This window comes from Micromonas commoda, chromosome 2, assembly GCF_000090985.2.
Source record: "Micromonas commoda chromosome 2, complete sequence".
Taxonomy (NCBI): Eukaryota; Viridiplantae; Chlorophyta; class Mamiellophyceae; order Mamiellales; family Mamiellaceae; genus Micromonas; species Micromonas commoda.
The window spans coordinates 209845-235450 of record NC_013039.1 but is presented as its reverse complement, the minus strand read 5'-3'; the positions used below and the strand labels follow the sequence as shown (position 1 = coordinate 235450).

Below are 25606 nucleotides of genomic sequence, written 5' to 3'. Positions count from 1 at the left end.
CCGGAAAGAGCCAACGCCGACCGTCCCACCCGCCCGTCCCTCACGCTTAAACGACCCGCCACCCGAACGACCCGCAGGAGTGCCTGGATCTCATCGAGCAGGTCCTCTCCGAGTTCAACGGCATGTGCGAGTACCCGATATACGTCAAGGCGCTCATCAAGCGGCAGCAGGGACGGATACAGGAATCTTTGCAGCTCTTCCAGGCGGCAACCGCGCTAAACCCGCACAACGTCGCCAACCTCAAGCAGGTGGGCCGATCGCTGTACCTCCTGGGCAAGCACAAGGCGGCGGTGGACGTGTACGACGAGGCGCAGCGCGTGAGTACCGCGGAGGACTGGGAGATTTGGCACAACAAAGGGTTGTGTCACATGTACCTCAAGCAATACGACGAAAGCGTGGAGTGCTTCCGATCGGCCAACGACGTGCAGCGCCACGACACCACGTACAGGCAGATGGGCAAGGTGTTCACGCTCCAGGAGCGGTACCAGGAGGCGGTCGACGTCTACCTCGAAGCCCTGGAGTTCTCGCCGGATAACCCCGAGCTGCTCACGACCGTCGGCCTCCTCTACCTGCGAATGGGGGAGAATTACAGGGCGTTCGAGTACCTCGGCAACTCGCTCTCCGTCGACCCGCGAGACGCGAAGACGATACTCGCCGCCGGCTCGATCATTCAGGATCACAACGACATGGACGGGGCGCTGATCAAGTACCGCGTCGCGGCGGTGCAAACCCCGAACAGCGCGCAGCTGTGGAACAACGTGGGGATGTGCTTCTTCGGCAAGCGCAAGTACATCGCGTCCATCGCGTGCCTCAAGCGAGCGCTGTACTTGGACCCCTTCGAGTGGATAATCGCGTACAACCTCGGGTTGGTCCACCTGACGACGGGGCAGTGCGCCAGCGCGTTTCACTTCTTCTCGAGCAGCATCAACCTCAAGCCCGACTTTCCCGCGGCGTACATGTACCTCGCCGTCACCCTGGCGAGGCTGGACGACTTTGAAAACGCGTGCGCCGCGTACGACAGGGCGGCGGAGATCGACGGCGGGGCGGATTTTACGATTCGGTTAAATTACGCCATCACGCTCTTCAACGGCGGCGACGCGGAACGGTCGCGGACGCAGTTCGCGGAGTTTGAAAAAGCGTGGCTCGCGGCGGACGAGGAGAGCAGGGCGGCGGACCCGGACGTGGAGACGCAGGCGGAGACGCTTCGGCGGGCTCTCGGGTTGTAGACTATCCATCGGGTTGGTGTAGCTATCGGGTTTATTTTAGAGATTTTGACTACGCGTCGGCCAGCGAGCTCGGGTCGCGTCGACGCGGGGGTATGACGAGTCGGATGGTGTGGACGAGCCCGAAGTCCCGCCGCAGCACCTCCTCGCACCCCGCCATCCCGGCCTCCCCCCGGCACAGCAGCTGCACCGTCCCGTCTCCCTGCGACCCCACCCCTTTCCCGCCCCACGCGAATTCTCGCATCCGCTCGCTGGTCAGCACCGCCCTCAGCACCGGTGACCCGAGATGGCCCAGCTGCGTGGGGCACACCGCCCCGGCGCGTTCGTCAAACGCCGCCTGCGCGCGGGCGTACACCTCGCCGAGCTCACGCGCGTCCCCCCTCGCCATCGCGTCCACCGCCGCAGCGCACGTTTTCGCGTTGAATGGCCCGAGGAGCTCGTGCAATCTTTTGTAATCATCGGTAGACGCCTTCGGGTACGCCGCCTGCAAGTCGCGAAGTATCCGCACCGTGTCCTTGCCAGCCCCGAGGTCCGCGAGCACGAAGTGGAACCCGTCGGGCCCGCCCACGTCCTCGATCGGGGTGACGTCGAGGCTGTCGCCGTCGAAGGAGAGGAGCGACACCCGCCCGGGGCCAAACGCGCACGCCTGTTTATCATAAAAAAAATAACGTCATTCTAATTGCCCATACAACCATGAATTAAAATGTATAACTCACCTGATCCATCCGGCCGCATCGGCTCGGCGTGGTTCGCTCGCCGCGGTACGCGGCGTCCATCTCGTCGCGGACGGTCAGGCCGAGGTCGAAGACGCGCGAGAAGGCCCTGGCGACCAGGACGCACACCGCCGCGGAGGACGAGAGGCCCTTCTTGACGGGGAGGTTCGTGTCGTAGTTGTCGATGGCGATGGAGTGCGCGATCTTCGGGCCGAACGTCGTCACCATGTGATGGGCCGTGCCCGCGACGTGGCACCAGAAGCCGCCAGCTCTGGCCTCCTCCAGGAGTGAGCCCGGATCGCGGAGGTTGAAGGTTCGCGTCCGCCGCTCGCCGGTATCCGTCGTGGACGTCATCGAGAGGACGCGCGAGGCGTCGGGCCCTGGGAGCGAAGACACGGTCGCGCGCAGGCCCTCGCTCGTGCCAGCCACCAGGCAGTAGCCCTTCTCGATGTGAGGGTTCGAAGACCTGAACCCGCCCGCCCAGTCGCTGTGCTCGCCGAGCAGGCACAGCCTGCCGCAGACGAACAACTCCACGGAACCCGGCGGTGGGTCGGAGCTCCCCGTCGTCCCCATCGGCGAGATGGGCCGCGGGCCAAAAATGACAACTGGACGGCCGTGTGGAGAGACTACCTCGTAAAAACACTGATCAAAAGGTCGACAAACGTGAGCGCCTTCGATGTCCCATTCGATGTAATCGCTAATCCAACCGCTCAATCTCGCGCTCAATCTCCGACCCACCACCACCACCACCACTCATCAGTCCGTGTTCTTGAACGTCTCGTCGTAACTCGCCGCCGGCTCCAGCTTCTTCGCCTCTGCGAGCTTACGCACCGCCTTCATGAAGTCGTCGTGGATGCAGTAGTCGCGATCGTCGCGAATGGCAAACATGCCCGCCTCGGTGCAGATGTTCCGCATGTCCGCCGCGTTGAAATCGTCGGCAATCTTCGAGATGGCCTCGTAGTCCACGTCCCCGTGCTTGTTGATCTTGGACGCGTGAATCTTGAGCACCTCCACGCGTCCCGCTTCGTTGGGCAGCGGGATCTCGATCTTCCGGTCCAGCCGCCCCGGCCGCATGAGCGCGGGGTCCAACACATCCGGCCGGTTGGTCGCCATCACCATCTTGACCTTCCCCAAGACGTCGAACCCGTCCATCTGGTTCAGCAGCTCCATCAACGTGCGCTGAATCTCGCGGTCCGCGGAGGTTCCCTCGCTGAACCGTTTCCCGCCGATGGCGTCCACCTCGTCCATGAAGATGATGCACGGCTCGTGCGCCCTGGCGTAGCCAAACATCTCGCGAATCAAACGCGCGGATTCGCCGATGTACTTGTCCACGATGGCCGAGGACACCACCTTGAGGAAGTTGGCGTCGATGTTGCTGGCGATCGCCTTGGCGAGGAGCGTCTTGCCGGTGCCGGGCGGGCCGTAGAGGAGCACCCCCTTCGGCGGCGCGATGCCGACCCTGAGGAAAAGTTCGGGGTTCATCAGCGGGAGCTCGATGGACTCCCGCAGCTCGCGAATCTGCTCACTCAAGCCGCCGATGGACGAGTAGTCCACGTGCCCGGGGGATTCGTTGAGCATGTTGAACACCACGGGGTCCACCTCGCGGGGCAGCGCGCGCATGATCGTCAGCGTCGTCATGTCCAGCGCCACGCGGGTGCCGTTGACGAGTTTCTCCTTGTCGAGCTTCGTTCGGACGCCGACGACGTAACGCGGGCCGCTGCTCGCCTTGACGATGACTGCGGTTGTCGTCACGAGGGGGAGGAGGGGGAGGGGGTTAGGGCGGGTTAGGGCGGGTTAGGGTTTTTGGGTTTAGGGTTTAGGGTCCGGAGGCGTGGGGGCGGGGAGGGAGGGGCGGGGGGAGGTTTTTTTGGGGGGGGTGCGGAGGCGTGAACGCACATCGTTCCTCGTCGAGCTGGCGGAGCACCTCGCCGATGATCTGCCCCATGCTCTGAAGCGCCTTGAGGTCGTCCTCAGTCTTATCGAACTGCTTCTTGGTGTCCTTCACCTCGTCGCGGAGCTTACGAACCCTCGCGTCGAGCTCCTGCGGGATCGAACGCGGTTCGGAGAGGTCGGGGAACGGTCAGACGGAGGTGGCGACGACGTACGTCTCGAGATCTTTTCGCGTGCCCTAAAAAAAAGTCACCCAGATCTCAAACGGCCCGGGTGGGCCCGGACCGGGGTCGCGACGCTCGCCGACGGTCGAGGGCGCGCGGCGGACGTCGCGATTCGTACCTTGTGCTGCAGCATGAGCCGTCCATACTCGCTGATCGCCGTCTGCTTGGGATCAGGCGCCTCCACCGGCGTCGCAACCTCCGGCGTCGCCATGATGGCTCTGAACGTTCCGCGCCAGGCGCTCTCGACCCCCGCTTGGCGTGCGCCGATCGACGGACCGCTCCCACGGGTCCGAGTCGCGAGGGCGCCGCGCGGTTAGACCTCGCCGACGTGTCCGGGTCCGTCGTCGGAGGGCGCGTGGGATGCGTCCTTCCGCGTGCTCGCGCGTGTGACGCGCCCGAGCACCCGGGTTGGGCACCAGTCACCAGCCAGACCGGTTCAAACGTTTGTGCGTCTGATCGGTCCCTGGTCCTACCTGGCGCGCCATGGCAGATGGGCCTGCAGCCGTGGAATGACGGAAAAACGTGCGGCAGCTTTTTCCCTGTCGGCGATGGGAGACGGGAGGGTGCCCGGGTCGCGGTCACTTCCACAGGCGCGAGCCGATCCGCTCCGAACCGTTGTCGTCCCTCCCACTCGAGATGGTGCGTCGCGACGTCCCGATGCGCGACCCGCGGCGGCTCGAGGGTTCCCCAACCCCCCGCGAGGTCAATCTAATCTCATCCGAGTCACCAAAAAACCCTCCTTCCCCTGCTTCCGAACCTCGCGCTCACCGTCGTCCTTTCCCTTCCCCCGCCCCCGTCGTCCTCGCCCAGGCTGTCAAGGACACGCTCCTCCTCGTTCTCAAGATCGTTCCCCTCGCGCTCTACCTGCGCGCGGCGGCGTGCAAGTACTCCGTCCCCATCCTCGGCTGCGACGGCGAACTCTGCCCCGTCGCCATCGGCAAGAAGGGCGACTGCGTCCCCACCGCCAACACCGCTGAGCAGTTGGCGTGGTGCGAGCACGCCTGGACGCCGTGGGCCAACGGCCTGATGTCCTCCGCGGGTATCGACTACCGCTTCAAGTGCAGCGCGGGCGACGGTCACGAGTTCGCCAAGATCATCGGCGCCATCGAGGTCTGGGGATACGTCCTCCTCTGGGCAGCGCCCCAGATGGGCGCGTTCATCCTCACCGCGCTCATGACGGGCGCCGTTCACTTCCACCTCACGTTCCTCAAGGACAAGCCCGAGGCGCTGGTGGTGCAGTTCGCGCTCCTCGCGGCGTCGTGCGCGGTCATGATGCTCTCCGCGGACGCCAAGGCCAAGAAGGTAAAGAAGGCGTGAGAGACGAAGGCGAGGCGCGAGATGTGAAAAAGAAGGGTTTTTGAGAGAGTCGCACCGAGAGTCTCTTCGTCCGGCGCGGGTCGACGCGTGTGCGTTAAACGGTGTCGTGTATGATGATACAACGCGCGGCGCAGCCGGCGGCGCGGCTAATACGTTTCCTAAAATTTTCATCCATCCTCCGTCGTCCCTTCGCGCCTCGGCCCCCCCGTCGTTCCTCGCCGAGCGTCCTCAGAGCGCGAACGCCTCGTCCAGGAAGGCGTCGGCCGTGGGTGCACCGTCGAGCGCGTCCCCGAGCACCCCCATCGCGTCGAAGAGCTCCGTCGCGTCCTCCGCCGACTCGACATCCTCGAGCCACTCCAGCGCGTCCACCGCGAATTCGTACGCGGCGGATGCGTCTCGCAACCTCTCGCGGACGTCCAAGAGGACGTCCACGGCTGTCGCCTCGGAGTCTGTCTCCGCGGCTGATCCCCGCACTACAGGGTGGTCCCCTCGCCTCTCCGCGACCCCGGCGGCGGCGTCGGCGGCGAGGTAAGCGAGCGACCTCTGCGCTCCTCCTCCTCCTCCTCCTCCTCCTCCTCCTCCTCCGCCGCCGCCGCCGCCGCCGCCCACGGGCACGGGCGCCGACGGCGGCGGTCGAGCGCTCGCCCCGCCGCGGGCACCCCCGGCGGGTTTCAGCGCGAGCTGCAACCTGTCCACCAGCCCGACGTAAATCAGGAGCGGCTTGGCGATCGTGAAAGCTGACGTGGATGCTGACCTGGACGCTGACGTGGACAAACCCGTGGATGAACACGCGCCGTCGATGCACGCGCTCCCCTCCCTCCTCGCGTGCGCCGCCGCGGCGCGCAGCGCGTCGCGCCGGAGCCCCCCCAACCATTCCTCCCGCGTCGTCACGAGCGTCGACAGCGCCAGCGCCGTGGGGTACGCGACGGAGCCGGCGGCGGCGACGACGTCGCCCCGACTCAAAGCCTCCAAAGAAATTCTCGCCGCTTCGGCGTTGCGAAGGTTCAGCGTCGCGACGGATGCACCGGCGGCGTTCGCGGCGCGTGCCCGGCGTCGGCGTCCGTCGTTCGTTCCCCCCGTCACGCCGTCGTTCACGTCGTCGATACCCTCCCCGAACTCGTCTAATTCGTCGTCGTATGCATCGTCGGTCACACCGCCGGTCCCAACCAAATTGGGCGCGAGCTCGTGCGCGGCGAGCCGCAGCAAGTGCGGCACCACCCGCATGTTGCTCTCGCGGCCGCCGCCGTGGCAATCCGCGCTGAAGCTGGCGGCTGCGGCGCCGATCGCGAATCTCCCGAGGAGCATGGCGACGTCGGCGAGCGCCAGCCGGAGCCTGGCGGCCGCCGGTTCCTGCCGCCCCACCTGCGCGACGTTCTCCCACCAACCCTCAACCGCTCGGCGGTAGCTCGAGTCCCTCACCCCGCCGCCTCCGAGCACCGGCAGTAAGTTGTTGCACAGCGTCTCGCTGTTTCGCAGCGCCGCGCCTTCCCACTCGCGCTTGGGCGTGCGCAGCGCGATGTCCGCCCGTCGCGCCGACGCGTGGCACGCGAAGTGAATCGCGTTGAAGTGCGACACCGTCGCGTACCCCGCGACGGTTGAGCTCGAAACGGTTCCTGAAACGGTTCCTCTATGTCGAACGCCCGACGTCGAGGCGCACGGCGCCGATTCCACGCGCTTGACAAAGCAGTACACGCCCATGAGCTCCCGCGGCCGAGACCTGTACCCCTCCCTGCACACGCGGCACACGAGCCCCCCGGTGCGTTCGTCCTCCTCGTCGTCGGAGATGTCCTCGATGCCGAGCATGCTGCTCGGCGACATCGCCGAAGCGAGCAAGTCTCGAGCGCCAGAGCCGAGCGGCGAGCCCGTGGGGGTGGCGTAGCTCCCGTGGGGGTGATCGAAGCTTTGGGGGGATGTCGCCCCGAGCGAGCCGGTGGGCGAAGCCAACTGTGCATGCGTCGGGTTCCCCAACGACGGCGACGCCGGGGATAGACGCGTCAGACCCATCTCCCGCAGCATCTTCTCGCGTCGTTCCATCGCCTTTTGCGCGTTACTCGCCTTGGTCGCGCGGCGAAGCTCGGCGATTGCTTCGGCGGCGGCGGCGTCGATCTCCTCGACGCACTCCAGCGCGTTCTCCGCGAGCGTTCCCACGCCGCGTTCCGTCACCGGCTCGAGGGCGTGCAGCAGACGTAGCAGCGTGCGGCGCGGAGGAGCTTCGGCTTCTGGAGTTACATCCGGAGTCGCTTCCGGTACGCGTTCGAAGGTTGACGTCGCCGCCGCGGCGACGACCGCCCCCTCGGGGTGCGACCGGATGAGCCCGCCGAGCGTGGCGAGCGCGTGGGGAAGCGCCGCGCGCGCGCACGCGTCGCTCCACCCGGGGCTTCCCCTGTCCAGGTCCCTCGCGCCGGGCGCCGAGAACGCGACGTCGAGCAGGTACCCCGTCACCGATCGCAGCGCTCCCATCGCGAGCGCCTTTGACTTTAGCCTCGCGCCCGACGCGTCGCGCGGGATACCTTCCACGACCAACGCGCAGCACCTGAGCTCCAACCCGAGCGTCTCCGCGCCGGGTAACCCCGACGCGAGGCCGTCGAGGTCCTTGAGCCTGCCGCAGGACGTCGCCACGTGTTTCGCGAGCGCCTCGACCGCGTTCGGGTCGGTGACCGCGAGCCTCGGGAGGACCCTGGCGAGGGTGGCGGCGGCGGCGCCGTCGTTCGTGCCCCCGGGTCTGGTTCCTGCCCCGCCGGCGCCCTTGGTGAGCTCGGCGAGCTTCCCGAGGAAGACCTCCACCTGCCTCGCGACGTCGGCGTCGGCGGAGGGAGCGCCGCTGGGTTTAGTAGGGTCAGGGTTTAGACTAAACCCTGAACCCCGGGACAACCCGGCGAGGGACGGCTGCTTACCCGAGTTGCCGAGCGCGCCGCGCGAAAACGACCGCGTGAGACCGCCGGGGGGAAGCGACGTCGACGTCGACCCGCCCCCGAGGACAACGCCGTCCTCCTTCTCCGCCGCCTCCGACTCCTTCTCCTCCGCCGCCTCCGACTCCTTCTCCTCCGCCATGATCGTCTCCTCCGTCAGCAGCCGCTCCACCAGCAGGAGCAGCTCGTTTCCGGTTTCCTTCGCGGCTGGCGCGTCGTCGCCGCAGCCGAACAGCCTCCCCGCTTCGGCCAGGAGAGCAGGGAGCGCCCGCGCGCGAAGCATGGCGCGACGGTTCAGCTTAAGCTCCGCCGCGGCTCGAAGCAGTCGCATGAGGACGCCAGCCGTCTCGCTCGGAGATGTCGCCGGGCTCGCCGCGAAAGATCCGGCACCGGATTCGCCCGAAAGCACCGGCACCAGCGAGAGCAACGCCTCCAACCCCCGGCGTTCGCGAAGCTCGGCGCAGACGGCGTAGGTCACCTCCGGGTCCTCGTCAGCCTCGGCGCCCGCGCCGTCAATCTCGGATACCATCTCCTCCGTCGCCTCCCCGTCCAGGCCCTGCAGCCTGTAGGTGACCACCATGGGCGGGATCGTCGCCGGAGGACGAGCAGCGACGACTCGGGGGTCCCGCTCGCCCGCGTAGTAGTCGTCGTCGTCGTCGTCGTCGTCGTCGTCGTCGTCGTCCACGAGGCGGTGTCTGCCGCGGATCCTCGTCCTCGGATTGCCCGCGCCGCCGACTCTGTCGTCGCCGCCGTCGGAGCCGGATTCCACGGCTCGCCTCCACACGTGCTCGAAGACGTCCGCGACGGGAAGGTCCAGGCTCACGATCTTCCCGGCGACCAAGAGCTCCATGCCAAAGTCGTCGTCGCACAACCCGTGCATGTCCAGCGACACGCACACGAAATTTTTAACGTCGCGCATCGAGTGCAGCGAGTGCTCCGCCGAGTCGTACGGGTTTTTGGTCATCTGTCCCCGTATGAACTCCTCCTGCGTGGCGGACTTGACCAGCCGAAGCGAGTAGGACGCGTCCTCGGACGAATCGTCGGGCAGAATGAGACGCGCGAGCCACGACAGCACGTGTCCCGCCGGCGCGGGGGGCGGCGACGAAAACTCGACAACGGAACCCTCTTTTTCCAAACCCCTCTCGTTACCCGGGTCGTCGACGTCGGCGTTAACGGGTTCACCCACTTGAGGCGGGTCCAGAGGCGCCGGTCCCGTTCGACGAGCCTCGGCGACGGCGGCGGCGATCGCGATCCTCCTCGCCTCCGCCGACGCCTCCACCGCGGCGAGAACCAGCGCCGAGAGCGTCCGTTCCGCCGCCGTCGCCTCCGCGGTTCTCGCGCCGACGAGCGACCGAAGCGCCAGCACGCACCGCGTCGCCGTCGCGATCGCCCCGGGCGTCGACGCCAGCCGTTTCGCCAGCCGTTTCGTGGCGGCCGTCGTCACGTCGATTGGCGTCGCGACGTCGGCGACGAGCCTGGCGAGTACCTCGGCGAGTCGTCCAGCCAACGCGCCCGAGTCGGATGATTGGCCGAGGGCGGATGATTGGGCGATGATTGCCCGAGGGCGGTCCGGCGTCGGAAACGCCGCCGCCTCCGCGTGCCCGAGCCTCGCGCTCTCCTTGGCCATCTCGCGAACGACGGCGTCCAACGCCCCACACGACCTGAGGTACCCCCGGGCGCTGACGGCGGCGTCCTCGTCGCCGCCATCCATCACGGACGCGAACGTGTCAAAGTACTCGTCGCACGTCGCCGCGCCGTCCCCGGCTCCCGCCTCCGCCGAGTTGGCGCAGTCGCACGCGTCCGGCAACGCGTCGGCGAGGAGGGACAGGACCGCGAGTCGCGCGCGCTCGCCGTCGGCGGCGATGTTTCGAACGAGCGCGGACGCCTCCGATCGAACCTCCGCGGACCCGGTGGCGAGGAGCATCCGGACCGCCCACGCGCCCGCGCCTCGAACCGCGGAGAGGTTCTCGTCGTCGTCGTTACACGTCAGACGATAGCGAGTCGTCGTCGTCGTCGTCGTCGTCATCGTCGTCGCGAGCTTGACCGACGTGGCACTCGCGAACGTCGTCGGTTCCCCCTCGAACTCGCGTCGCGAATTCTCTCTCTCGTGAACACCGTCGTCGGCGCCGAGGAGCACCTCCGAGCCAAAGCCGGCGAGGGCGTCGCGCCGACCGCGGCATTTACGGCGCCAGGCGCGAGCGACGCGGATCGCGATCGCCCTCGCCGCGACGGACGGCTCACTCATCGATGGACGCATCTCGACCCCTATATAGTTCATCGCCAGCGCCGCGCGAGAACGTCGTCCGCGGCACACGGAGGGTAACGCGGCGACGCCGCGAAGGAGACGTAGCGCGGGGAGAATCACGCGCTCGCACGAGCCGGCGTCCCGCGCGAGACCCGCGCTCGCCGCCCGGTGCGCCAGCTCCACGAGGAGTCGAACGGGCGTTCGGGGCGAGGAAGGAAGCGTCTCTCGAGTCGGTTTTTGTGAAGTCGTCCGTCGCGGCGGTTTTCGCGAAGACGTCGAGGGAAGCCGCCGCGAAGTCGCGACTCCGCCCGGCGGAAGGGGAGGCAGGCCCGAGGGTGGCGCGTTCGAGGAAGGCGCGGTCGGTGGGGTTGACGCGTCGGGGTCGACGTCGAGTCCCGCGAGACGCGCGAGGTCGTCCCGAAGGAGCGTGCCCACGTCGATGACCGCGGACTCGTCGTCGCGGAAAAACGGTCGAGCCTCCTCCTCCTCCTCCTCTTCCTCCTCCTCCTCCTCGTCTGCGTCGTCGCCGAAGCCGTGCTCCGATGCGGGAGTGGGCGGAAGCGCCGCTGACCCCGGAGGTAGCTCATCGTAATACCCCCCGTAATCATCGTCGTCGTCATCGTCGTCGTCGTCGTGCGCCGAGCGCGCGAGACCCGCGAGCAGCCGGCAGTCATCCGCGAGAGCCTCCAGCGCCTCGGTGCCTAAACCCGCCCCTAAACCCGATCCAAACAGCGCACTCGTGCGCGTCTCGATGACCTCGCACGCGTCCTCCGTTAGAGACCGGTCGTTCCGAGCGAGCGCCAGGAGAAGCTCCCGCGCGTCGCCGCGAGCCTTCGGGGACGCGCCGAGCTCCGAGTGGTGACGCGCCAGCGAAATCGCCAACCCGCTCGACTCAGCCGATGCCACGAGGTCGTCGCGAACGGGGTCTAGATTGGCGATGGACGCGCACAGGGGCAGGGCGAGCGCGACGAAAGCCGCCGCGCAGCCGTAGTTGACGGCGGCGGCGAGTGCGAGGTTTTCGTCTCCGTCTCCGGGTTCCTCGGAATGCATTCGTGCGGATTTGGTTCCGTCTGATGACGAGTCCGTCGCGCGTTCGGCGAGGGCGGACTGAACGCCGCGCCTGCGCCGCTCCGCCGCCGCCGCCTGCGCGTGTGCCGCCGCACACCTTTCGCCGTACATCGCCACGATTTCGCTCGCGCGTCTGCCAACCTTGAAGACTCCAGCTGTGGCTCCTGCGTCGTCGCCTCTGCGCCGCGGGGGCGACCTACTGACGGATTCGGCCGCAGCCGATTCATCCCCGTCCTCGCCCGGCGCCGACTCGAGCATCTTTCTGAGCTGGTTCCTGAGCGAGTTCACGGTGGCCCTCGCGCGAGCCGCGGAGGCGCTCTCGGTCTCGAGGTCCGAAACCGCGCGGGCGGCGTCCTCCTCCGTCAGGACCCGCGGGTAGGACCCCGCCGGTTTGGCCGCGATGGAGATTTCCACCCTGGCGTGCCTGGAGTGACCGCACTCGTTGCATATGAAGGCGTCGAGGTGCTCGTAGTTTATGTTCCTGCAGTGCCTGCACTGATGCGCGTTCTCCCTGCAGTGATCGCACACGCCGTGCCGGTCCGTCACCGGTCGGGAGCACCTCGGGCACTGCAGCATCTCCTGCGATTTCGCGTGAAGGTTTGCGTGGAATCCGATAAACTCCACGACGCACGCGGAAAACGTCAGCGGCGAAGGCAGCTCCACCGCCGCCTCCGTGGCGCCGGGCGCGAGCTCAACGGACGCCACGCGCTGCCACGTGGATCTATCGACGCGAAGCCTGGACACGGGCACCGGCGCGGTGGCGCGGTAGACGGCCAGCCTGCGAACCTGCCTCGATCGGCTCGGGTTGTGCAACCCGACGAAAATCGTCTTCACGGAGGACCGAGTGTGCAGCTTGGCGACGACGGCGCGCTCGGTGTAGCAGAGCTCGGCGCGTCCCGCGTCCAGCTTTTGCCTCCGGAAAAGGTCTGTCGTCGGAGAAGCCGCCACGTGCGTGGAAGAAGCCGCCAATGTCGTGGAAGAAGCCGCCACCGTGGACGGACCGATAGAGAGGTCGTCATCCGCCGCCGCCGCCGCGAGCGCGGAGACGGGCTCCGGTACCGAGTCCAAAAAGTACCCGTCGCCCTCCTCGTCGACGTAGTCGCGCAGGCGCCGGTACACGCGCGCGTTGGGATGCGACGCGAGCGTTACGAGCGTTACGTTGAGCTCGCGCACGAACGCGGCGATCCGACTCGGCGTGAGCGATTTGCACGCGTCCTCGACACCGCCCCCGTCGGGGGAAAGTATCCAACCCGCGAGGGCGACGGCGTCGGCGGCGTCTCTCCCCACGCGTGCAAGCGCGGGGAGCGATGAAAATATCGATCCGGCGATTGACGCCCTGTGACGCGAGTCGGGCGGCGCGGTTCGCCACGCGGCCCTCAGCGCCGCCGCCGCCGCGGAACGCACGGACGCGCTCGGGTGCGACGTCACGAAAGAGAAGAGCGAAAAGCCGTTTTTTTCGTCGAAGTCGCCGGCGATGATTTCGAGCGCGGCTTCGTCCGCGGCGGAATCCCCTTTTGCGTGCGACTCCCCGGATGAAGTCAAAGTCGAATGCGGCGGCTCGTCGGGACGAATCACCCTCAGCCTGCCGCCGGACCCGAGCCCGAGGGTCGCGCCCGGCGCTCTCAGCTCCGGGGACCCACACATGGCGTGCGTCAGCAGCTTGAGCGCGTCCAGCTGCGAGCGATCGGGAACCCACGGCGCGAACCGCGCGATTGTACGCAAAAATTCGGGCCTCGACGCGACAAAGCTCCGCCACGATTTCGGCCTCGCGCCGGCGATGTCCGCGCACGACGACAGCTGCGACATCGAAAATAGCATGGCGGCGTGCGGCGAACGCTCCGCGAGCCGGGGTCCGGGCCGCGGGAGCGCGGCGGTGTCAAACCCTCGCGCGTGGGTTTCCAGCGCGGCGGCGTCCCTGACGGCGTGATACGCGTCCCTCGACTTGGCGACGAGGCGTAAAAGTTTCCTGGCGTGGCGACGGATCCCGGCGGATTTCGGCCCCGACGGGTCGGCGAGCAAGGCGGCCAGTACCGTCGTCCAAGACCTGGACGAGTCAGCGTCCAGGGTGACCATGGGCGACGTCTTGGGCCCGCCCCGACCGTCGTTCGCGTGAACAGTCGTCGGCGGCGGGACGCGCGCGGACACCCCGAGCCTCCTCGACGGCTTGGCGGACGACGAAACCGAGGCGAACGCGTGCGACGCCTCCGGGTCTCGGACGAGTTGATGCGTCACGGCCACGCACGCCTCGAGGAGCTTGGCGTCAAGGTCCAGCCTCGATTCCGACGCGAAACGCACGGGGCCGAAAGCCGGATCCGGGCGTAAGAGCGCGCCGCAGCCCGCGACGCCCGGCTCATCCGCCGCGTCCGCGATGTCCCGCTCACGAACGAGCTCCGAGGCGAAGTCGCGATCCGACGCGCGCGGGTCGCCCCAACGAATCGAGACTGTCTTCCCGTTGCCGCCGACGGCAACCACGGGCTCCTCGACGTACGACGGCGACGATTCATACGACGACGACGACGACAGCGCCTCGGCCACGATTATTCGCAGATTATTCGCGAACAGATTATTCGGCGGTTCGATGTCCTGGGCGGGTGACCCCGCGGGCGCGCGCGCCTTGGCGGCGAGCACCGCGGAGAGCAGCGAGAGCCGCAGCAAAAACTTTTCCTTTTCCTTTTCCTTTTCCCGCGCGTGGTCGGGGGTGGAAACCGCCGTTCCGTTCTCGAGTGAAGCGGCCGCGGCGAAAGAAGAGGCGGCGGCTCCCGCCGCCGCCACGATCGCCGGCGCGACGGCCGCCGCGTATTCGGGCACGGCGACGAGCCTGCGGAGGAGCACAAAGTACGGCGAAAGCTCCGCCGCGCCGCGATCTCGTCCGAGGTTGTCGTCGGTCGTGGCGGCGAGCGCGGCGGCGAGCGCGGCGGCGAGGCGAAGCTTCCCCTCCGACGGCGGTTGTGTCGGCGACGCCAAACGAAAGCCGAAATCGTCGAAACCAGCCGCGAGCTCGGCTTCGTCGGCGCCGGAACCCTGAGTTGATGCGGACCCGAGCACGCCTGCCGCACCCCGTCTCGGTCCGACCCGGTAGCAAATCATCGGATGGGACGCCGAGTGAAGCGACGGGTAGAGCGCGCCGGTGGCGCCGCCGCCGGACCTGGACTCGCGGTGGCACTCGTCGCAGAGGTCGAAATCCGGGCACCTCGTGCAGTGCCACCGGACGCCGAGCACCGGGGATTTATCGCACCGATCGCAGGAGAACTGGGTGAGCTCCGTGCCGGGAGGCGCCGGCCTTATGTGTGTCGGCGGCGGTCCCTCGTCCTTCGGCGCCGCGGCTCTCCCGAGGGAACCGCCCACCCGGGACCCGCGGTTGACGGATTCGCACCAGATTCTCGAAGACGACTCGGCCGTCGCCGCCGGGAGGAGGCATCTGGCGTAGTCAGCCGCGGGGTAGCTCGCCGCCGGCGCGATGAGCGCATCCGCGAGCGCGTTCGCCGCAGCGTACCGACAGTCCTCCCTCCCCGACAGCAACATCGCCGACGCCGCCCTCAGCGCCGCGGTGGCTCCATCCTTCTTCGCGGCGCTTCCTTCTTCGCCCAAATCCGAACCTTCTTCGATATCAACATCGCGCGCGGTCGTCGCCGCGACGAGGTGCGCGAGCGCTGGAGCCGTCTCCTCCGGGTCCCAAGCCCCCGCGCCAGCCTCGATCATCGCGTCGTGCGCGGCGACCAGCGAAGCCGTCAAAGAGAGCGAATGCACCGAAGCGGCGAAGGCGCCCGGCCGCCTCGAAGCGCATCTCGCCGCCGCTCGAGCGGCGGCGTGGAACGCGGCGGCGTCGGCGGGACCGGGCCCGCGGGTCGGGTCCATCGACGCGAGCGACGACGCGGCGGCGGACGCGGCGGCGAGGACAGCCTCGTCCTTGATCTCGGCCGCGCGGACAACCTCGGAGGATGAGTCATCGGAGGAGCAAGAGTCGTTGTCGCGGGAGGAGGATTGGTTCTCCGGGGAGGACGGGTTCGTTGGGAGGGACTTTCCCGTCGCGACGGAGGCTTGGAGGACGCGCCACGCGAGCCGACGGGTCGTCGTCGACGGGATCCACGTCGCCGCCGCCGCCTTCGATCGCCCCGCGTCCTCCCCGTCCCCGTCCCCGCCCCCGTCATAGACCGACCCGTGTGTCCGACCCGTGTGTCCGACCCGTGTGTCCGACGACGCCTCGAGAAGCGTCGCTGGGACAAGGACGCGAAGGCTGAGTCTCGCCGCCGCCGCCGCCGCCGCCGCGTCGGCGCGCCGCGCGCTCTTCTCGAGCAAGCCGAGCGACGTGCACAGCACGCGTTCCTCGTCGGAGAGCAAATCTACAACGGGGGCTCTCCGGGCGTTTCCAGAGGCGTTTCTTCCGTTGGATTTTGACGGATTTTGACGAATCTCATCCGCCGCGCCGCGGTATCGAGCCGCGTGCCTCGCCGCGCGGTCCGATCTCCCCGCGGCAGTGGCCTCGCCCTCCCACGGATCCAATCCTCCGTCGGCGGCCGCCGCCTCGGCTTCGACCAGGGCGGCCGACGCCGCAGCCTGCGCCGCCTCGTCGCACGCCGCCTCCCAGCCGAATTCGGATTTTGGCATCGAATACACCTCGATGTGGTCGACCCTGACGCACGTTCCGGGCGAGGCGGCTGCGCCGAGGTAGACGACGAGGTTGCGCTCCGCGGCGACCGACTCGGTCCTGGTCAATGGCACGTCGTACCAGCGTCTCGCGCCGATTTCGAAGGGGAACTTACGCCTCCCGTCCGTCGTTGTAACGGTCGTCGTAACGGTCGTCGTGTTCGACGATCGCGGCGGTCGCGGCGGCGCGACTCCGGGCGGCGGTGCCGGCGCGGGAGCGGGAATCGGCGCGGGAATCGGCGCCGGTCCGATGATCATCTCCGTCGGGGTCTGCGTGGACCCGCTGTTGCCGAGGTGGACGCGAAGGCCGACGATGACGTGTCCCGCCTTGGCGAGGGACACCGTCACCTTGCACGCGCCAGGCGCCGGCGCCTCCACGTGGGAATCCTCCGATTGCAGCGCGAATCGCAGCGAATCGGACGAGGTCCGCCGGGCGAGGTCGCCGCCAAAGGTGACCTCGCCGGTCACGCACGTGGTTCGCTCGAAAAAGTCGAGCGGGAACGCGGCCGCGGCGCCCTTTGATTCGTCGGCGTTTTCGTCGTTTTCGTCGTTTCCGATGTCATCGCCGACGCCTTGAGCCCCGCGAAGTCGCGCGGCGATCGCCTCCCGAGCCGACGCGTTCGCCGCGGCTCTCGCGAGCTGCTTCTGCTGCACGTCGGCGGCGGCGATGCCGGGCGGCGGCGGGGGTTCCTGAGCGAACACCTGCAGCGATCCATCGTCCCTCAGGGCGAAGAGAAACGCCACGTCGAGATCGATCGGTTGGTACCCCGCGTGGCCCAGCACCGACGGCTGATTGGCGATGACGCTCGCGAGCGTCGCGGAAGAGGACGCCGCGCCGCCCCTCGTTTGGCCCGCCCCGGTTGGCTGAGCGGCGGCGTCCGGGTTCGATCGTAACGGCTGCGCGGCGGGTGCACCGCCGCCGAGGGAGACGACCACCGCGGCGCCGTCGTGTCTCGCGGATGCGGCGACAAACAACGGCGGCGGCGGTTCGACGGGCGCGGGCGCCGCTCCCGCCAGGGAGGGCGGCGGCGGTGCGCACGCCTCCGACCAGTGCGAGAATCCCGCGGGGCCGAAGGGCGAGGACGCCTCGGGTTCGTCGTTTGGTTGGTGGTCCCCGTTTGGACCCTGGTTGGTGGACCCCGAGTCGGACTCGTGCACCACGCAAGACGCGGCGACGGCTCCCGTCTCCGGATGAAGCCTGGCGAGGACGGTGGCGCCGCCGTCGAAGGACGCCAGCGCCACCCCGTGCGCCCGGGAGAAGTGGACGCTGAGTCCGGCGCGCCCGCGGCAAACCTCGGGCAGGACAAGCCTGCGTGATTCGTCGATCGTCGCGTCGCCCTCGTCCCCGTCTCGAACCGGGTGCGAGTACAGGGCTCCATCCTCCGACAGGACGAGCAGACGGTTTTCGACACCTTTCCTAAACCCAAACGCGCTCGCGGCGATGCGCGCGGGGGCTCCGTCGCCCCCTCCCTCTCTCGGCGGCAGACTGACCGTGAGCACGGGCGCGACGGACGATTTAGCGAGGTCAAACACCGCGACGTGCGCGGAGACGGTTACGGACAGCGCGCCCGTCCTTCCCGGGACCCAGTCGACGTCCAGCAGCGCCCCGTGCATGCCGTCGAGGGGCCACTCCTCGGGACCGACGCACAGCCTGTCCACAACCTCTCCCTTGGGACCCAGCGTGAACACGTGGCACTGCGCGTAGCCCGCCACGGCGAGGTACTCGTCCGCCGCGGGGTTAAAGAGGACGCGCGAAACCTCGAATTTGACGCCGCTGCGGGACAAGGGGCGGATGCCGACGCGCTGCTCGGAGGATGACGCGGACGACGCCGAGCCGGGAACCGGTACGATCGAACCGGCGCCGCCCACGCCCGCGAGCGCGCCCGCGTCGAGGACGCAAACCTTATCGCCCTCCGCCACCGCGAGGAAGCCGCTGCCCCTCGCGCAGCTCAACGCGCTTCGCCTGAGCGTGCCCATGACGATAGCCGGGAGAAGCTCCCTCGGCGCTGCGTGCTCCGGCCGCGGCCTGACCTCGAACGAGCCAGCCTTGAAACCCCTGCGAAGGTGCACCAAGTCGTGCCTCGTCGTCGCCGCGATGGCCGTTCGATCCGGAATCAAGAGCCTGGGCGGCGGAGGCGGGGGCGCGAGCTCGAAGGGCGGCGGGAGCGACAGCAGCGCCACGGATTGTTCCATCCCACGACGCGCGGGGAGATCCCACGGCGGATTCGCGCGCAGGTGATCGACGACACGATCGCACAGCGCAACCAGCGAAGCCGCGAGTCCGGAGCCCAGCAGCGAGTCTCGAAGCGCCGCCACGGCTTTCGCCGCGCCGGGCTCGGAGGTCAACGGCGCCACCGACTCGTCCTCGTCGTCGGTCTCATCGATGTCTAGTAACCCTAAACCCTGCGAGTTCGGGTCGTCGTCGTCCGCCTCGCTGTCGGAGTCTTCGGTGACTGGCCGGTATCCCCGGGACTTGGCCGGGGCTTTGAGGTTGTCGGCGTCGGCGCCGCGGTCTGTATCGAGGTTGCCGGCGTCGGCGCGATCCATCCCGAATCGCGAGTTCGAAGTCGACGCCGGGTCGGACGAGGGCATCAGGCACTGGCACTCGTGCCCGGGCACGCTCCCCGCGCCGCAGTCGCAGAAGAATCTGCTCCTCCTGCTGTACACAACCTTGTGCCCGACGTGGCACGCCTTGGCGCACGCGCCGCAGCAACCCTTGCTCACGGTCAGGTCGCACGTGTAGCAAAAGTACCAGTGCTGCTCCATGAAGCTGCTGCCGGACGAGACGAACGTGCACACGTCCGGGTCCGCCGCGGGCGGCTGCTGCGTCGAGTGGATCCCGCCGCCGCCGCCCAGCCCCGACCGCCCCAGCCGCGCTCGCCCCCGCTCACCCGCGGACGTCGCCGCGGCAGCCGCAGCCGCGCGGTGCTGCGCCGCCACCACCACGGCGAATTCCGATTCGTCGTCGAGGTCCGAGTCGTCGTCGTCGTCGTCGAGGTCCAGACCCACCGCCGCGGCCAGCGCGTCGTTCCTGCTCCTCGCCGCCGCCGCCGCGGCCCGCGCCACCTCCTCGAATTCCATCTCCACCAACTCGTCGAGCGGGCGGTGACTGGTCGGGCGGTGACTGGTCGCCGAACGCGAACCGCCGACGACCGAGGTTGTCGACGCCGCCATCCCGTCGTCGTTCGCCAGCGCGAGGTCCAGGTCGGCGACGAGGCTCGCGGTGATCCGCCTCGCGCGCTCATCTGCGGACGTCGCGGTTTCGGTTTCGACGTATCCGGTGTCGAGCGCGTCCAGGCGTCGCGCCGCCGCGGCTGCTCGAATCGCGTCCAGCCTCGACTCTCCGGCTCGGAGCGGGATCGACGTCGACGTGCTCACCAGCTCGCCGGCGTCGGAATCCTCGAGAGGACGGGAGGACGGGAGGCTGAGCCTCCGGACGGGAAGCCGGGGCGCCGCGGGCGGGGGCTCGGCGATGGCCGCCATCGGAGCCCCGGCGGGCGGCGGGGGCGGCGGGACGGGCGGCGGGGGGGCGCACAGCTTGGCCAAGGTCCTGAGCTGCGCGTGTAGCGTCCTGAGCTCCGTCTGGGAGCTGTTCGACGCGTTCGATGACGCCGCCTCGACCACCGCCGCGAGCCCGACCGCCGCGGCTCTCGCGCCAGCCTCGCCTCTGCCAACCGCCAGTCGTAACAGCAGGTGGGTCACGCGCATCGCGTCGCTCGGCTCTTGCGACGCGCACAGCCGCGGTAAACGCGCGAGCATGGCTCCCAGGAGCGCCACCGGAGCGCCGTCGATTCCAGCGATTCCCTCGGTTTTACCCGAGACGTCGCCGCCCCCGGGCCCCGCGTGGTGTGTGTCACACAGATCCTGAAGCAAGGACGTCGCGCCCGCGCGCACCTGCGAGGACGCGGCGAGGAGACAGTCGCACAGAGCTCGCGCGCACCGCGCAACCTCGCCGCGGACGCCGTCAATGTCCATCGCGCCCACCCCACCCTCTCGCTCCTCGGGCGGGGTGAGCAGGGTGCACAACACCCAGTCGCGAGCCGCGACGGTGGCCGAACGCGCCGGATGCGCGTCCGAATCCGCGTCACCCCGCGTTGAAGAGTGCGCGCTCGAGTGCGACGAGTTGACGTCGATCCACGTCGGTTCGCGCGCCGCCGCCTCGGTCCACCGCGACACGTCCTCGACGGCGACGCCGGGAGCGGACCTCAGCTTGCAAAGCCTGCGAAGCGCGGAGAGGAGCGAGAACGTAGCCGTCGGGGACAGCCTCGCGCCGCCCCCGCCGCCGTTCAAGAGCGCCGCCGCCGCCCTCAACAACTCCGCCGCCCCGCGACCCACCTCGCAGGACCTCTCGCGCACACCGCCGCCAGCCGCGCCCCCGAGACCCATTCGCGCGAACGCCCCCGCGGCTTCCGCGGCGGCGTCCGCCACCGCGTTGACCGCCACCGCCGCGTCGCCGCCGCGGAGCATCTCGAGCGCGGCGGCGGGACACGGCGCGCGATCCGCCTGGGCCCCGCGCGCCTCCGCGAGCAGCGCCGGAAGCGGGGACTTGAACGCGTTGCGAGTCCCCGACCGACCGCCGCTCGAGATCGAATCCGCGAACCTCGCCAGCCCGGCGGCGCACTCGCCCGCGAGGTCCCAGACAAACTCCGTCGCCGGGTCGCTCGCGATGGCCTCGAAGCGCGCCGCCGCCGCCGCCGCCGCCGCCGCGTCCCTCCCGAGCTCCAAGTCGAGCGCGTCGGCGTAGACGGCGGCGCGGGCGGATTCGAGCGCCTGGTGCAGCGCCAGCTGGCACGCGAGCAGCGCGGAGGAGGCGTCGTCGAGAGATCCGGAGACGGCGAGGTACGCCGTCGTCGCCGAACACGGGTCGTCGTCCAACACGGCGTCCGAACGCGGGTTTCGATCGATCGAGGACGCATCGGTATTATCCGACGGCGTCTGGAGATTTGTCCGGAGGTTCAAATCGGCTGCGGGGTTCAACCCCAAACTTTTCCGCGTGAGAGCTCCGGCTGCGCCGCCGCGTGAGAGCGCCTCGCGCCGGCGGAGCTCCCAGCTTCCGTCCGCGCGGGTCACCGTCGCCACGTCGGCGGCGAGACCGGGACGAATCTGGTTCAGCGCGACGCTCGTCTTGGCGCACGGCAGACCCGCGGCGTGCATCAAAATCGCGGCTCGCGTCTCGGCGGGTGCGAGCGCTTCGTTAAGCGCGGCGTCCGTCCACCTCCGCGTCGCCCGCGACAGCGACGCGCACAGCGCCGCGAGGGTCGCCCACGCCGGCACGACACCCGCCGCGACTGCCGCGGCTTCGGGTCGCGCCACGACGACGTCCGATCTTTCGCCGTCTGGGGAGTCAAAATTATTCGACGTCATCAAGCGGGTCGCTCGGAGGCTCGCCGCGCGGCAGGCGGCGTCAGCCGCGGCGCACGTCATCGCCGCGCGCGTCGTCTCCTCGTCCTCGCCGACGCCCCTGGCGAGCGACGTGGATACCGCGACCATCGCCTCCACGAGCTGCGGCGGGACGGACCTCCGCGACGACGAAGAAGAAGAAGAAGAAGAATCGTCGTTTGAATCGTCGAGGATGGTGCGACAGGCCCTCGAGCAGCTCCACAGGAACCCCAGCGTCCCGGGTTCGCCCTTCACGCCCGCCGTTCCCTCGTCGAATCCCTCGTCTCGAAGCGCGACGAGCAACTCCCACGCGGCCCGTTTAGCGTACGCGCCGACCCTCCGACCCGGGCCCCGGTCGGATGGTCGAACGGTCGAATCGTCCTCGGGGTCAACCGGCGCCTCGGCGAGGACGAGGGCAGCCTCGCGGACGGCCGCGATCGTCTCGGCGCCGAGCTCGAGCCTCATTCCCTTCCTCCCTCTCCCGCGTCGCGATTTACCGGAATTATTTTCGTGAACGGCGGCGGCGCCGTCGCCGAGGGACGCGAGGAGCGCGTCGACGCCCCCAAAGGCGGCGCCGTTTGCTGCGCTTGGTTTTTTGTCATCTTCCCCCCGCATGGTTCGCTGCACTCGCGCCACGAGCCACCGCGGCGTCTCGCGAAAGTTTCGGACGCAGTGCGCGCAGAGAAACGCCGCGTGCGACCTCGCCACCCGAGACGTCGCGCCCCCGCCGGGGATCGAACCGGCGACCGTCTCGAGCGCGTCGGCCAGCGCCGCCATCCTCTTTCGCCGGCCCATGCGGTGAAACGCGAGTAGGCACAGCTCCAGCCGCGGCTTCACCCGCGGGTCCCCCGCCGCACCGTCGTCCGTCGGTCCGATACCCTCGGCGGCGTCCCGATACCATCCCCCCCTTCCTGGAAGGGGAACCGTCGTTCGCATCCCCGGGGAAGGGGAACCGTCGTTTATCCACCCGGCGCCGGCGACGGATCCGAACCCCCGCTCCCACAGCCGGGAAGCGGCGTCCTCGTCGAGCGAAGCCACCGCCCACCCGGCCGCCACGGCGAGTAAACCCGCGGGCGGCGCCGCCGCGTGGACGATCACCTTAATCGCAAACTCGCATCGCGCCTCGCGCGGGATCAGCGCCTTGGCCAGCGCGGGGCCGAGAGGCGTCGACTCCCCGAGGACCGCGTCGGCGAGAGACTTGACCGCCTCCGCGGCGCGTCCCCCGTCGATGGATCCGTCCGCCGCGCGGGCGTCGTCCGTCATGGCCAGTGCGGCGGCGATCGCGTCGCAGTGTCTGGCCGCCAGAGGCGCGCGGTGCACGCGGAGGGAGGCGAGCGCGTGCGTCGCCAGTCTCGCGGCCAGCCGCCGGGCGTCCTTCACGGAGAAACCGCGATCGGAGAATCCACCCTCGGGAGAAATCGCGGACAGCGACAGCGAGACCAGGGTCGCGCCGATCAGCGCGTCGAGGGTGCCGGCGGTGGGCGGGAGCACGGCCGCGACGATATCCTCGGGTTTCCTGGGCTTACCGAGGTCCGCGGCGGCGCCCGCGGCGGCGGCGCCCACCGCCGCCGGCGCCCCCGGGGGCAGCGCGATGCCCCCGAGCCCAAACGAACCCCCGTCGCGATCGACGGACCCGGCGCCGACGACGTCCTCGAGGAAGCCGAGACCGACGCCGAGGCCGGCGAGCCACCACGGCGCGGCGTCGCGGATCCGCGGAGACGCCGCCAGGGCGTGCCCCGTCGGGTCCCACGGCTGGCCCTCGTGATCCAGCAGGCACTCGGGCCCGGTTCGGGAGGCGGACGCGTTTGTCGCGGGGCGCTGTCCAGAAATCTGAACCAACGGCGGGACTCGCGCGAGCGGCAACCGCAGAAACGCCGCGGCGAGGCACGCGCGGACGTTCGCGAGCGCCGCCGGGTGCCGTCGCAGCGCGCCGCCGACGTACGTTCGCAGCGCGCGGGCGTGTTCCCCCGCGGCGCGGGCAAGGGACGCGGCGGATCTCGGATCGTCGGTGGCGTACCTCGCCAGCTGGACGCCGAGCGCGACGGCGGCGGCGGCGGCGTCTCGCACCGCCGCGGCCGCGACGAGCGGGTTGGGTCCGGCCGCCGCGCACAGCGCCGCGAGCGCCGACCTCGTCAACGCCGAGTGGTCCACCTCGATAGAGGCGTCGTCGTCGTCCGAGGTGGCGCGACCATTCGCGAGTCTCGAGTCCGCGACTGACAACGCGGCTTCCCCGGCTCGCTCCTCCCACTGGACGCACAGTCGCATGAGCCTGGACTGCACTCGAAGCGACTCCGCCGCGTAACTCGCCACGTCCCGAGCCAACGCCTCGGCCTTTGTCACCGGCGGGGGGTCCAGCAGCGGTATTCCCGGGTTGGTCCGGACCCTGGTCAGGCCCGCGGTGAACAGGCCCAACTCCATCTTCATGGAAGCCTCGAGGTCGACGGATGCTCTCTTCGGCGTGGACGGCTTGGAGCCGCCGCGCTTGGAGCCGGTTCGCATGTCGTCCGGGACACCGTCCTGAAGCGCGTCCCTGCATCGCGCGAGCGCGTCTTCGCGTTCCTCCTCCGAGTCGTGCTCGTCGTCTGCATCTGAGTCGTCCTCGTCGTTTGCGTCTTCGTCTGATTTGCGAACTCGGCTCGACCCCGGCGACGCCGGGGGGGACTGGCGAACGCGCCCGGCGTCCTCGGACATGAGCGCGTCCTTCGCGGACCGGTCGGCTTCCTTCGCGGCCTGTAGGTTAGCGCGCATGAGCTGCGTGTACATGCTGAGCTCCGATTTGCTCGGCGCGGGCTGGTCCATTCGCAGCGCCCGGATGGAGCATCCCAGATCCACAGCTGGCAGCTCCGGCACGGGCGTCTCGCGAAGTCGTTCCGCGGCGCCCTCGGCCCACTCCGCGGAGATGGTGCGCGCGCTGCCCCTCGAGGACGCGTCGGACGCCGGCGAGACGAGCACGCGAAGCATCTCCACGAGCCCCACGCGCGTCCCGCGATCCAAACCCAGCTCGTCGGATCGCTCCAGCGCGGAGACGCAGAGGCACGACGCGCATCCGAAAACGCCGTAGGCGGTCTCGACGTCGTCGTCGACGAGCTGCGTCAGCGCGTGAGGATGGCGTTGGAAAGCGACGAGCACAGCCTCGAGCGTGGGAAGCAGGAGCCTGACGTGCACCGCATCGAGCTCTGCGATGGGTTGAGAGAGGGCGCGGAGGGCGCGGATGGGTCAGCGTCAGCGTCGGGTGGATGACGCCGCGCGAAGGCGGCGGGTCGCGAAGGATGTGGAAAAAAAAACGCGGGTGCGCCTCTGCGGAAGGGAGGTTGTTGCTTTCGGCTCTCCGCGCGAGAATTGGTTGGGGTGCCGGTCGGGGCCTCACCTTGCACCACCTCTGGGGTGAGCCGCATGAAGGGTCGGAGGCAGTGGGGCGCGAGCGCGTGCAGCGCACCCTTTGCCCTCGCCCCGGTCTCCTGCAAGGTCAGGAAAAGGTCCTGGAACGCCTCCCACAGCGCCTCCTCCTGCCGCCCCTGACGCGCAAACTCGCCCATTTCCTGACCCTGCTGCAGCGCGGGTGACAACGCCCCTTCCGCGGACTCGACAGCCTCGGGAATGCCGCCCCGCTCGGGGGACATCGGCGGGGTTCCGTGCTCGCGAAGCACCTCCAGGTCTTCGCCCAGCACGGGAACATCGTCGCCGTCGAATGCACCGTCATCATCCGCCATGTCGACACGAGGCGCGCGCGTGGCCGTGCGCCCCGTTATGGGATTGCCCAAAAGCGCACAGATAATCCAGTTGCGCGCAAATCATCCGAGATCGCGACGATTCCCAGACGATGCGGAAAGCCTAACCCAACAAGCTCACAAGCTCCGAAGCGGGGGGGCTGGCGCGGGCGCGGCATTGCGAGAACCGCCGCCGGTGACCGGTCGCGACGAGGTTGATCTCAGGCGAGCGACGCGAGCTTGACGAGTTCGCATCCCTCGACGCGTTCGCTCGGTCGTTTGCCGTC

At 69.0% G+C, this 25606-nt stretch overlaps 5 protein-coding genes across 5 annotated transcripts; 2 read left to right on the top strand and 3 right to left on the bottom strand.

Moving 5' to 3' along the window:
- Nucleotides 1–122: 122 nt before the first annotated feature.
- On the top strand, nt 123–1226 carry BBS4 (bardet-biedl syndrome 4; the record flags this gene model as incomplete). Its single annotated transcript, XM_002499855.1, has 1 exon — nt 123–1226. One exon carries the CDS (start codon nt 123–125, stop codon nt 1224–1226), a length of 1104 nt encoding a protein of 367 aa, XP_002499901.1.
- Nucleotides 1227–1241: 15 nt separating this feature from the next.
- Nucleotides 1242–2509, bottom strand: MICPUN_54222 (predicted protein; the record flags this gene model as incomplete). The annotated part of the gene is made up of 2 exons (XM_002499386.1): nt 1242–1869; nt 1940–2509. 2 exons carry the CDS (start codon nt 2507–2509, stop codon nt 1276–1278), a joined length of 1164 nt encoding a protein of 387 aa, XP_002499432.1. The 3' UTR covers nt 1242–1275.
- A 180-nt stretch (nt 2510–2689) lies between these two features.
- MICPUN_78817 (proteasomal ATPase) lies at nt 2690–4261 on the bottom strand (the record flags this gene model as incomplete). The annotated part of the gene is made up of 3 exons (XM_002499385.1): nt 2690–3672; nt 3833–3977; nt 4169–4261. 3 exons carry the CDS (start codon nt 4259–4261, stop codon nt 2693–2695), a joined length of 1218 nt encoding a protein of 405 aa, XP_002499431.1. The 3' UTR covers nt 2690–2692.
- A 329-nt stretch (nt 4262–4590) lies between these two features.
- Nucleotides 4591–5624, top strand: MICPUN_107820 (predicted protein). Its single transcript, XM_002499854.1, has 2 exons — nt 4591–4689; nt 4861–5624. The coding sequence occupies exons 1-2, from the start codon at nt 4687–4689 to the stop codon at nt 5365–5367; spliced, it is 510 nt and encodes a 169-aa protein (XP_002499900.1). The 5' UTR covers nt 4591–4686; the 3' UTR covers nt 5368–5624.
- Nucleotides 5596–25322, bottom strand: MICPUN_99146 (predicted protein; the record flags this gene model as incomplete). The annotated part of the gene is made up of 2 exons (XM_002499384.1): nt 5596–24788; nt 24980–25322. The coding sequence occupies 2 exons, from the start codon at nt 25320–25322 to the stop codon at nt 5596–5598; spliced, it is 19536 nt and encodes a 6511-aa protein (XP_002499430.1).
- Between the last annotated feature and the right edge of the window lie 284 nt (nt 25323–25606).